The sequence below is a fragment of the Fukomys damarensis genome, unplaced genomic scaffold, assembly GCF_012274545.1.
Source record: "Fukomys damarensis isolate Sample0158 unplaced genomic scaffold, DMR_v1.0_HiC HiC_scaffold_19, whole genome shotgun sequence".
In the NCBI taxonomy this organism is placed as follows: Eukaryota; Metazoa; Chordata; class Mammalia; order Rodentia; family Bathyergidae; genus Fukomys; species Fukomys damarensis.
In genome coordinates, this window is record NW_022900931.1 from 68,040,771 (window position 1) to 68,052,482 (window position 11,712).

General features: G+C 45.1%; 1 protein-coding gene across 1 annotated transcript; it reads left to right on the forward strand.

Annotated features, from left to right (window-relative positions):
- The first annotated feature begins 1,105 nt into the window (after window positions 1–1,105).
- LOC104857148 (olfactory receptor 5) lies at window positions 1,106–2,138 on the forward strand. The gene has a single exon (XM_010616876.2). It carries the CDS (start codon window positions 1,106–1,108, stop codon window positions 2,042–2,044), a length of 939 nt encoding a protein of 312 aa, XP_010615178.1. The 3' UTR covers window positions 2,045–2,138.
- The last annotated feature ends 9,574 nt before the right edge of the window (window positions 2,139–11,712 follow it).

Below are 11,712 nucleotides of genomic sequence, written 5' to 3' on the forward strand. Positions count from 1 at the left end.
AACAGGGGATAAAGGCTGTGGAGAATCTCGATGGGAGAAGATTGTGTCTTGTGTCTCATTCTCTACACTTATACTCTCAGTGAAGTAGACTAGACACTTACCAAGACACTTCCAACATCGACAGTCTAATACCCCATGAATACAACTTGAGGTTGCCCCAGTTAATTATTAGCCTGAAACACTCTTTCCTCCCAGTTAGTCTGGCAATGTTGGGGGACCCCACCCCATTCTCTGGAAACACGTGCCCCATCACTGTGCTCAGGAAGCCTCTGGGTCCCATTACTGCTTGGGTACTTCCACAGTTCGTGGTCTCCAGCAAATAGGTCATCCTCCCGAATCCCAGCTCTTCATACCTAAAGTATCTACAGCAAAAAAATTAATTAAAGGATTCAATCCAGGAAACAAGGTGGGCAAGGCACATGGACAAATGGTTTGGGCAAAAGGTAATGCAAATTAATTTTAAACATACGAAGACATTTTATATATATGTGTGTATATATATATATATATATATATACATATATATATATATAAAACACAAATACACATTGAAAACCACCAATATATATCATTATTGCTTGTCAAGTTTGCAAAGATCAGGAAGTGATAATGCACAATATGGGTAGAGATATAGAGATGTATTGCTAGTAGCTGACAGAAAAACTTCTGGGATTGTAAACCTCATTCTTTCAAAAGTTCAAATGAGCACACACATGGATGGGATCATGGTGAACAGGCTCTTGTGACTGATTTCAAGGGCGGATAGAAACATACAAAGGTGATATACATGGCATTGTGGATAGCATCGGGTGAAGGGAAGAAATCAAATATCCATCAAGATGAGACTGGCAAATAAACCTTGATACAATCACTCAACAAAGGTACTAAAAGGAACAACTTTCTAGAAAATTACCATGGCCAATTCTCTTCTCTAATGGTAGAAAACTCCACATTAAACATAAAAGAAATCAGTCTGTAAAAATACACATTTTTGTTTTGGTACCAGAGATCAAACTCGGGACCTTGCACTTCCAAGGCAGGTGGCAGAACCACTGAGCTAAATCTCTGCCCCCTAAAATACTTTGTAGATATCTTTGGTTCTTAGATGCAGAGGTCCCTGGAGCCGGCCAACTTGACCAGTGTGCAGCAGTTTGTCCTCCTGGGCCTGTCCACCAGGCTGAGCAGCAGGGACACCCTCTTTGCCATCTTCCTGGCCCTCTACCTGCTCACCCTCCTGGAGAACACACTCATCATTTACCTCATCTGCACCCACGGTGAGCTCCGCAAGCCCATGTACTTCTTCCTGGGCAACCTCAGCGGCCTGGAGATGTGCTATGTGTCGGTGACCATGCCCACGCTGCTCGCAGGGCTGTGGACTGGGCCCTTCTATGTTCCTTTCGCAGCCTGCATGACCCAGCTCTTCTTCTTCATCTCCCTCATCTGCACAGAGTGCACCCTCCTGGCCTCCATGGCCTATGACCGCTGCGTGGCCATCTGCCGCCCACTGCACTACCCGCTGCTCATGCGGCCCCAGGTCTGCCTGGGCCTGGCCGCGTCCTCCTGGCTGGGTGGGCTGGTGGTCTCTGTGGCCAAGACCACGTGCATCGCCAGCCTGACCTACTGTGGCCCCAACGTCCTCAATCAGTTCTTCTGCGACGTCTCCCCTCTGCTCAACCTGTCCTGCACCCATGTGGCCCTCACAGAGCTGGTAGACTTCATCTCCGCCATCGTCATCCTCTGGGGGACACTCCTGGTTGCCTTGGCTTCTTATGTGGCCATCGCCATGGCTGTGCTCCGCATGCCCTCAGCCGCCGCCAGACACAAGGCCTTCTCCACCTGCGCCTCCCACCTGGTGGTGGTGGGCATCTTCTACTCAGTCACTATCTTCATCTATGCCCGCCCCAGCCGCATCGAAGCCATGGACCTCAACAAGGTGCTGTCGGTCGTCTACACGGTGGTCACGCCCATGTGCAACCCGGTCATCTACTGCCTGCGGAACAGGGAGGTGCAGGAAGCTTTCTGGAGAACCCTGAAGTGGTCCTGAGCTGGACTGAGGTTCAGTGTAAAGTTTTTAGTATGCTCACAAAGTTGTTCAATCATCACCTTTATCCAGTTCCAAAGCAGTTTGATTGTTCACAAGAGCGATCTGTACAAAACAGAAGTCACTTTCAATGTCATCCCTATCTGAAGTCCTAAGAAACCAGTAATATACCTCCTGCTCTGAGACTGAATAGAAATAGAATCAGACATACAATGTGTAGGCTTTTTGGATTTTCTTCTTTTACCTGGCATAACAGTTTGAGGTTCACACATATTAGTAGCAGTATCATTTCTAATGACCAAACAATGTTCCATTGCATGGATATAGTATATTTTATTCATGCACTCAGCAGCTGATAGATATGTGGGTTGTTTCCACTTTGGGTTATTATGAATTTTCTTTCTTTTTTTCAGTACTGGGGATCAAACTCAGGACCCTGCACTTGCAAGGCAGGTGGCAGAACCACTGAGCTAAATCCCCAGCCCCTGGGCTATTATGAATTAATGTTGCTCACTTATAATTTTTAATTCATGTATGCTTCTAGTTCTCTTGAGTTTATATCCAGGTGTAGAGTTAAGTCCAGGTGAAGAACATATGCTACGTCATAAGTTAACTCTATGATTAACTTTTTAAGGAACTGCCAAAGCAATCTTCTAAAGCAATTTTCTAAAGCAATCAATACCACACTTTTAAGATAGGCTTTCAAGTCATATGTGACATGTATTTTAGGGCAGATGGGGGAGTTATAAATAGACAAATTATCGATGAAACAATGCAAATGACCAATGATAATAAAACCATCATGAGTACTAGCTGATATTGCTAACTACAATGAGTTATATCATCACTATACCACACTGGGAAAAATCAAAATAATTGTGGTAACAATCATTCCCCTAGAGAGCTAAGGAGAGAGGGTCCTTTCTCTCTCATATATTGCTGGTGGTAACATAAACTGTTTGAACCTTCTTAGAGAGCAGAGTAGGAGCAAATATTAAAATTTTTAAATTGTACTTACACTTGGACCCAGCATCTCCACTCTTGCTAAAATCTCATGAGGAAATTAAAGTATGACTCCATACAACATATGTATAAGAATGCTATTGCAGCATTGCTTTAAGTGAAAACCAGAAATGATGTGAATATTCCTTGATAATATGGATTGAATAAATTATTGCACCTCCATATTGTGAAATATGAAATTATTTAAAAAGAAGTAACAGTATCTTCATATATTGGTATAAGAGCATAATATATTAATAAAATGGAAATTTACAGTAAAATTTAAATAATTTTTTAATGAGACACTTAAACAAAAATTATAAATATCTACATGTCTTTCCAAAGAAGTTTTCTGAAGATAAAAAACAATTCAAAGAGAATGAGACTTTTGTAAATGTCAGTAATAATGAAAGGTATTAACCAAAATGAGTTCCATGTTTCTGTAGGGACGTACAGCTCCTGTGTGAGTGTGCGCAAACGCTGCCTCAGAAGATAACTGTAAGAATTTTTGCACGGAAAACAATCGAATATGTTTGTGGTAATGAAGTGGAAGAGATTTTATGTTTTTTATTGGAAAACCTCTGGGAAGGACTTCCACTCGACAGTACACAGCCAAGTAAAGTCTAGTCCAGCACACCTCAGTGGAGTCACGAGTACTTCCCTCCAGGGAAGAGCTCAATTGTGCACTGTGATACGAAAAAGCCAAGTTAAATAAAGAGCCATACATATGGTAGTGTAAGGATGCTTCAATTTTTAACTGCAGCGTGGATCTGGACATAGGAAAGGATTGGGAAATCGCTGCCATAATGTCATTATGATGTGGAAGATCTTGGGAGGCCTGGCTTTGCTTTTCATTTTGTTGCCTGTCTCAAAAACCTGTGTTAAGCATACATTGCTTTTGTGATAAAATTATTTTGTAGTACAAAAGCGACTTAATGTCTTTTGTCATAAGATCGAGCCAAATCTCCTTAATGAGGAACCAAAGGTCCCACCTCGGTCTCGGTTCCAGGCACCCCGAACCACGTGACCCGGACGCATCCTGCTCCCCTCCGGGTGACCTCCCAGGCTGCCCCACCTGTGGGCCCCGCGCCCGCCCTTGGCCTGCCCTTCAGCTCAGTCCCCTTCAAACCCCGTTCACGCTGCCTCCTTCCCAGCGCTTGCCCTGGTCGCCCTCACAGAGCAGACAGAGCCCCTGCACCCAGTCCTCCGCCACCTCTGTGCACACAGCGAACCAAGAGCAGGAAGTGGGTCCTGCAGAAGACAGGGCCTCATGGCCCCGCTCAGGGCACCGTTCACAGCAGGGCCTGGCGCACATGAGGCGCTCAGTGAAGTTGCTTCCAGAAATAAGTGGACGATTCACTGAGGCAGGGGAAGCCCTACTGGCCTTCATCTTTCCAGTGCCAGCACCCTCTGCTCCTCCGGAACTTTCCAAACTGCAGACCATATGCAAAGCCCCCTGCATGGGTCATCAGATTTTACATCTCCCCACAGGAGGACTTGAGGCGGAGACATCTTGATGTCTGTTCCTCCTCGTAGTGAAGAGTCCCAGCCCCGTCAAATCTCTGCCAGGAACGGAGATGCTCAGAATGGCTCCAAGGTGCGTGGGTAGGAACGTGAGGAGGGTGGGACGCCCGCTTCCCCCACACACACACACCGTCACCACCTCCGCCTCCAGCCCGGGTGCAGCTGGGGAAGGAGGCGGCGCTGGGCAATAGGAAGACCCATGGGTGGTGAGCACTGACCTGAAGCCCCCCAGGCCCGCCCAGGACCGTCCTGTCAGGACTCCGAGAGGAGGTGAGTGTCCCTGCTAAGGGGACATGAGCATTCAGAGCACCACGCCAGGCTGGGGCGAGGGCTCCTCCCCACACTGGAGGCCTGGTGCCTGGGAGGAGGAAAGATACCCAGAGAGTGCCGAGCCCTGCCCTCGCTGTGACCCAAGCTCCTGCCACTTCTCTGCCTCAGGGAGCAGAGCCCTGGGCCCGCTCCTCACTAAGGAGGCTCCATGGGTCTTTGAGTGCCGGGCCATGGGCGTCCAGGAGCACAGGGCGCACGAGGTCGGATGGGCAGTGAGGAAGCAGCGGCTGGGAGCTGCTAGCTGTGTGGCTCTGAGCAACCTAATGCACCTCTCTGACTCAGCTTCCACGTCCTCAGTGGGGAGGGTGGTGTTGCCGATTGATGAGTGCAAGAGATCAAATTTATGGGGTGCTCAGGGGAGCCAGGGAGTTGCATCCGCCGACTCCATCTACTCTTCCCACGTAACTGGCACCACACATCACACGACACATTTCCAGTCACACTGTGCCATTCAGCACCGTCCCAGCAACACATCTGTAGCCAAGCAGGTAGAGAATTCCACGACCGTGGAGCCCACAGCTCGTTCATCCTCTTCTCTTCATGTGAATACCAATTGTTTTCCATTTATTTGTGTTTCAAATGATGCCACAGCAAACACGCTGCACAGCTGTCGTTGTCCCCACATCTGACTGCTTTGTTCTGTGGGAAACCTGGCTGATGCTATGAGAACAATGATGGTAAAAATCTAGTGGCCTTGTTTAGTAGAAGTTTACCAGTCCGTCCTGCCGTGTGTCCACCACAAGTGTGTCCGTCTTCTGCCTCCTATGATGCTCCGCTTTGCACTCCCTAGGAGCAGTAGCCACACGACTCCTTCCTCTGGAGGCACTGTCAAAGTGAATCACAGCAGTAATTCAACTCACCAACGCTTCTGTGTGCACAATTCGGTAGATTAACCCAGTCTACTCTCCCCAGTGTGTCTTACAGATACACTGCTATAAGCGACCAAGGTAACTGTGCCAGGATATCTGCATCAGTGTTTGAATGACAGAAAATGAGTAACAACGTTAGTAAGGGACCTGACTTCAGGACATCCCCATTCCAGATTCTTCCTGTCTCCTCCAGGACCAGTGAGTGACTTAGCAAGATCCTGTCTCACAATTTTAAAAAATTAGAAAAGGGCTGGTTGTGTACCTCAGTGTGAAGGGCCTGGGTTCAATCCCCAGAACCAATATGTGAATGAGTAAATAAATATGACACGGTTCCTCTCTGAGTAAATGCATCATGCAGTGATGACAGAAAAAAGTAAACATTTATAACAGCAGGTAATAAAAGTCCTATCAGTATTAGCAGCTAAGTATTTTTAGATTTAAAGGGGGAAAGAGAGAATATTCATTGACTGCCCGGCCTGCATCCTTACTAAGCTGGACCTGGACACACTTCTAGCTACTTTGCACACCATCTCTCAGAAGCGTGTGGACCTGCACTTCCTGGCTGTTAACAGTAGCCAGAGGTACCACTTACTGGGCACATAACAGGTATTAGGAGCCATGACAGGTGCCTCTGTACATGAGAAAGTTAAGACCTGCAGTGGCATCACTGTCTTTTTCCAGACAGCAGCCAAGGTCATACAACTCTTGAAGGGCAGGTCAGGAATTCAAATTCCTCCAAGTCACCAGGCCACATATGCACCTGGGTGTGGAATCCAGATATTCAATCTCCTTACTGGGTACCTGAGGAGGGCCAGGCCCCTTCCCCGCCAACAGATTGCTCTCTCTGAGTAGGGAAAGGGTCATCTGGGCATCTGGAAAGGGTACAAGTGAATGAACACTCCCTGAAGAGATGGGATTGACCCTGAAGGGTGAGTTGAATTTCACTGGGAGAAAGGCGCAAGCACTCTGGGCAGACAGATCACCATGGGCAGTGCTGTGATGCAGGCAAGCACAGTGCGTACACGCATGAGTGTGTGTGTATCATACTGGGTATGGGAGATTGAGCCTAGGGCCTTTACAATAAGCTACATTCCTAGCCCTTATTTAAGACAGGGTCTCCCCAAGTCATTAAATTGTCCAGGTGGGCTCCAACTTAGTCCTGCCTCAGTCTCCCAGTGCGGGGGCCACAAATGTGCACCACCACACCTGCTGCTTTAATTTCTTTGAGCTGGTAAAATTCTTGTTTATCTGATTTTTCTTGACTTACATGAAGTGGGGATGACCTCAGAACACTTCAAAAGGGCTGAATCTGTAATCCTTCCTACAAGTCTTTCCAAACCTCCAGGTCCTCACTCCCCCCACACTGACGTGTCACTTATAAGATGCCGTAAGATGTGAGAGATGTCTGCTACGTGTTCAGTATCCCTCATTACCCCGGGAGTAAGGACGGCAGGGATTAAACCTCACCCAGCTGTCTGATATTCCTATCCAATGAAAGTTGTGGCACCTCTATAGGAATTTCAAAATGCATTACAGTTGATCTGGAATCAGTACTACCTTTGGGCCACCTTCCAAGCCCTATTACACTTTCATGATGTTTGCACTTGAATCCACAGAGATTAGGACAGCTCCCTAAGGTCAAGCTCTTGGATTTAAACTGGCCTTCCACATGCAGCTGGGTGGAAGAACAGAACTATCTTGGCCACTCAGAGAACACAGAAGTGAGGAGCGACTGCTGAGAACTCATTGCTCGGGGCGTATGGGAACTTCTTTCACCATGTCTGCATCGGGAGAAGTCTGTTAATTATTCAAGTTACCGGACTTCACCTAAGTCTAGGAGCAGAAGCTGAATCTTTGTGGTTCTCAGAATCTTCACAAAGGAAAAGCAAGAGCTGTCTCATGTGAGAGGTAAGAAAATAAGATCACTTAATTTGGGGGAAGAAAAAGAATGCAAAATGCTACACAGAGTTAGGACGCCACACCTCACTGAAATCGATCCGTGTGACGGCTGTAGGATGTCAAGGTCATCTCCAAACTGGAGATGAAGATGTGGTACTCACAAGATCACACCCCTGCTCTCGGATCACAAACCAGCTGCAGACAAAGCTGGGCGAGAAGTAATTAGGTCAGATGTACCAGTCCTGTTCTCAATATGATGACAGTACATTTCAAACAGATTCATGAAACCAACTAACTGGTCAGAGCTAGTACCAAAAATGACAGATCAGGATTTGAAAGGAAGCATCAACGTAACTTACAAAAAGTCAGAGAAGTGTTAAACCTATTTTATGTATAATTGGGGTATGTTTGTGATTGTGACTCATTCACAGTGGAAAATATATTTCCCATCGTGAGCCATGGTAAAAAATGTCAGAGAGCCACTGTACAATAAGCCACATTGACACCAGCCAGCAGCAGGACACAAGCAATACATGAAAATTATGATTACATCCTGCCTTCACTCCTGAAACAAATGCTTTCTTCTTAAGTAACAAATAAATCAGGATTAGAGAGGTTAAGAATCATACAGCCACACAGTTAGCAAACTGCTGTCACAAACTCCTGGGGGAGGGAGAGTTCACATCAACTGTAACCATCTGTTGGAATTTAGACACAACTCAGGCGTAACAAGTTTGTACAATGGGCTGAAAATCTCTGAATTATTCCCAAATAGATCAGTGAATTTTACAGCACACACCATTCACCAGAGGATTAACCAGGGGCATTTAAGGGCCTCTGATATTATTGGAGAGGAAAATAGCACACATAAGCTATTGTGGAGAAGGAAAATCAGTTACAGGGCTAAATTTGAGGGCAGAGAAAGGACCAAACACAGAGAAGAGAAGACTAGCGGTGAAGGGAAAGCCTGCAGAAGGAAAATGGCAGGAAAGTGTTCAGTAAAAGACCAGTGCACTGTTGTACAGACCTGGTCTTGGCTGGTCAGTGTGATCAGAGCCAAGCACAGCACCCAACGAGTGCAGAAGCTGGTTGAAAAGGACGCACACACAAACTCTGACCCTCAGTGTGTCCTCCTGAAAAATGAGGCATTGCACCTTCATACTTCTAAAAACTGTATTTTTGAGGTTTTTGCAGTTTGACCTTTACTTAAATGGACTCATACTATCTGCTGAAACTTTCTCGTTATTCTTTTGTCCTTTGTTGTTTCTGAGATTGATCACTGACGATGTCAGATATGATTCATCTACAAAATTTTCTTTATTACATAAATGGATCAAAATTCACTTAGTTGTACTACTGGACACTTAGACCATTCATAAGTTATTTTTTTCTTTTTGGTACTGGGGATCAAACTCTGGCCCTTGTGCATCTGAGGCAGGCACCGGATCAACTGAGCTAAATCCCTGGCTCACTTTTTTTTTTCTTTTTCTTAGTAAAACAGTGCTGTCATCAACATTACTCTGAACGTAGACTTGAAGGTAGAATTTGCTAGTCACGTGTTAAAATTTATTGGATAATGCCTTATTTCTTAAGTGACCATTCAATTTGGACTCCCAGAAACACTGTAGAAAATTAGTATTTTTTGATGTTTACAGTATATATTGTGATAACTGCATAAGTGTGAAACAGTATCTCACTTGGTTTTAATTTCTACTTTCTTCATTGCTATTTATATGTCTTATTATTCTTTGGCAAAGTAAACATTTATGCCTTTCCCCATTTATCTACTGAAACAATCATTTCCCTTATCAATTGATTTCTGTGTATAAACCTATATAAGGACCCCTTGCCACTTACATGCTTTTCAAAGATGTTCCAGGCTTCTGACTCTGAATTAGAATTTTTAAACATTAAAATGGTTAAGATTCAAATTTTATATTCATTATTGCTTTCTACATAGCCAAGGTCATAAAGATATACTCTGTATAATTATTTCATTTTAGAAATATTCGCTTCCCATTTAGTAGCTTTACTTCACTGGAAATTGACTCTTTGGTTATGTAGTGAGATGAAGGTTTTCAATGTGGACAATTATCCAAGAACAATTTACCAAAAAGTCCATCCTCTGTCCCACTGATCTGAAATGCATGTTATGTCCTACGTCTGAAAGCACACATTTGTGTGTTTCTGGACTTTTATTCCATTCCTTTACTTTTACTGTTCACATGTGGAAGTTAATTTCATGGAAGATGTTTAACTGACTCAAACACATTAGGTCACATGGAATGCACCGGCATGGGGGTGTGGTTCCAGGGCAGCAGATTTTGCTCAACACATGAATGAGAAGGAACTTGATATCCTTGCCTTCCTCTTCCTGCTGTATCCTTGATCCGCTTGCTTTATTTTCCTCAGAGTCCTTGCTGACTCCGATTATTTCTGTTTTGACCCTTTCCTGACCAAGCTGCAATGTTCTTCCTCCAGCTCAGAGTTCAGCTATTCCTTATCTACCAAGAATAAGCTACAACAAGCACTCTCTAACTCCGTATTCTAAAATAGCCTTCCCCAGAACGGGCGGACCACACATCCTATTTTGCTTTCTTTGGCATTCATCCTCTGAACAATGTTTTCAGGTTTGTATCTGTCCTTTTATTTTCCTCCTCTATCCCTATATGGAATATGTTTTAAAATGGCACTGTTGTTTTCTGACATCTAGTTTCTAGTGTTTATCAACAAAATATTTGCTAAAGCCCAAAAACATTACTCTCCACATTTCAAGTTGTATCGCCGGTGTTAATGGCAAAGGAGCCTACTTTTACAGCTACATCTCTCTAAAGAATTTACTGCCTGGGAGTGCATTACACTCAAGTATAAAAAGTGTTACTTTGAGTAGGGTAGTGAAAATAAATTTATCCCTATGTACTTAGAGAACCCGGCACGTAAATGTTCACTATAAATATTCATAGTTTCTTTCCTTTAATAAAAGCTGTATTATCTCTCTGGAAGAAATTGCCTTTACAGATTGTCAGAGAAAAATACCTTACTGGTTGTTTTAGAAAAATCCACTGCTGGTACATTTTTCTAACCATCACTGGCAAATTTCTTTCAGTATATAACCCAATTAAGAGAGGTATACTCAGAGCAAGCTAATTGTTAGGCCTTCCTTTATTTAAAATAGTGCACATGACATCCAGGATATTGGGAAATTTTTGAAAAAATCAAGAAATACAACCTAGAAAAAATCACTTAAAAATAAAAGTAAGGTAGTAACTATCACCCCTTGCTTCATAAGGCACCTTCTCATCTACTGTCATGTTCAATATTCATAAAGACTAAGAACTTCATGAGGATGGATTCACCTCCAATTTACAGATACAGTAACTGAGACTCATAAAACCTGAACGTCTTGCATAAAATACAGTTGTGGTAAGTAGAGGTCAAAGTTTTCCACAGCCGGTTTTATAAGTTCCTCTCTGCATGTCGCTGCCCTTGCTGACAGTCGTGGCCAAGAGTGAACTTACCCCGGCCCCACAGGTACCCAACCATACATACTCTTCCTTTTCACCCTTAGATGTCCGCATGGATGACGTCCTCTACAAAACAAGTCCTTCCCTCGCTTAGATGGAGTGGTCTCTGGAATTTGCCAACAGATCCGGAAACCCGGATTTTATCCTCTTGGGTCTGTCTGCCAGGCCAGACATCAGGGTCGCCCTCTTTGCCGTCTTCCTGGCCCTCTACTTGCTGACCCTCCTGGAGAACACGCTCATCGTCTACCTCACCTGCGGCCGGCGCGAGCTCCACAAGCCCATGTACTTCTTCCTGGGCAACCTCAGCGGCCTGGAGCTGTGCTACGTGTCGGTGACCATGCCCACGCTGCTCGCGGGGCTGAGGTCGGGTGTGTGCCGCGTGTCTTTCCCTGCCTGCGTGGCGCAGCTCTTTCTATTCCTGGCCCTCATCGGTACCAAGTGCACGCTGCTGGCCGCCATGGCCTACGACCGCTACGTGGCCGTGTGCCGCCCGCTGCACTACGCGCTTCGCATGCGGCCCCCG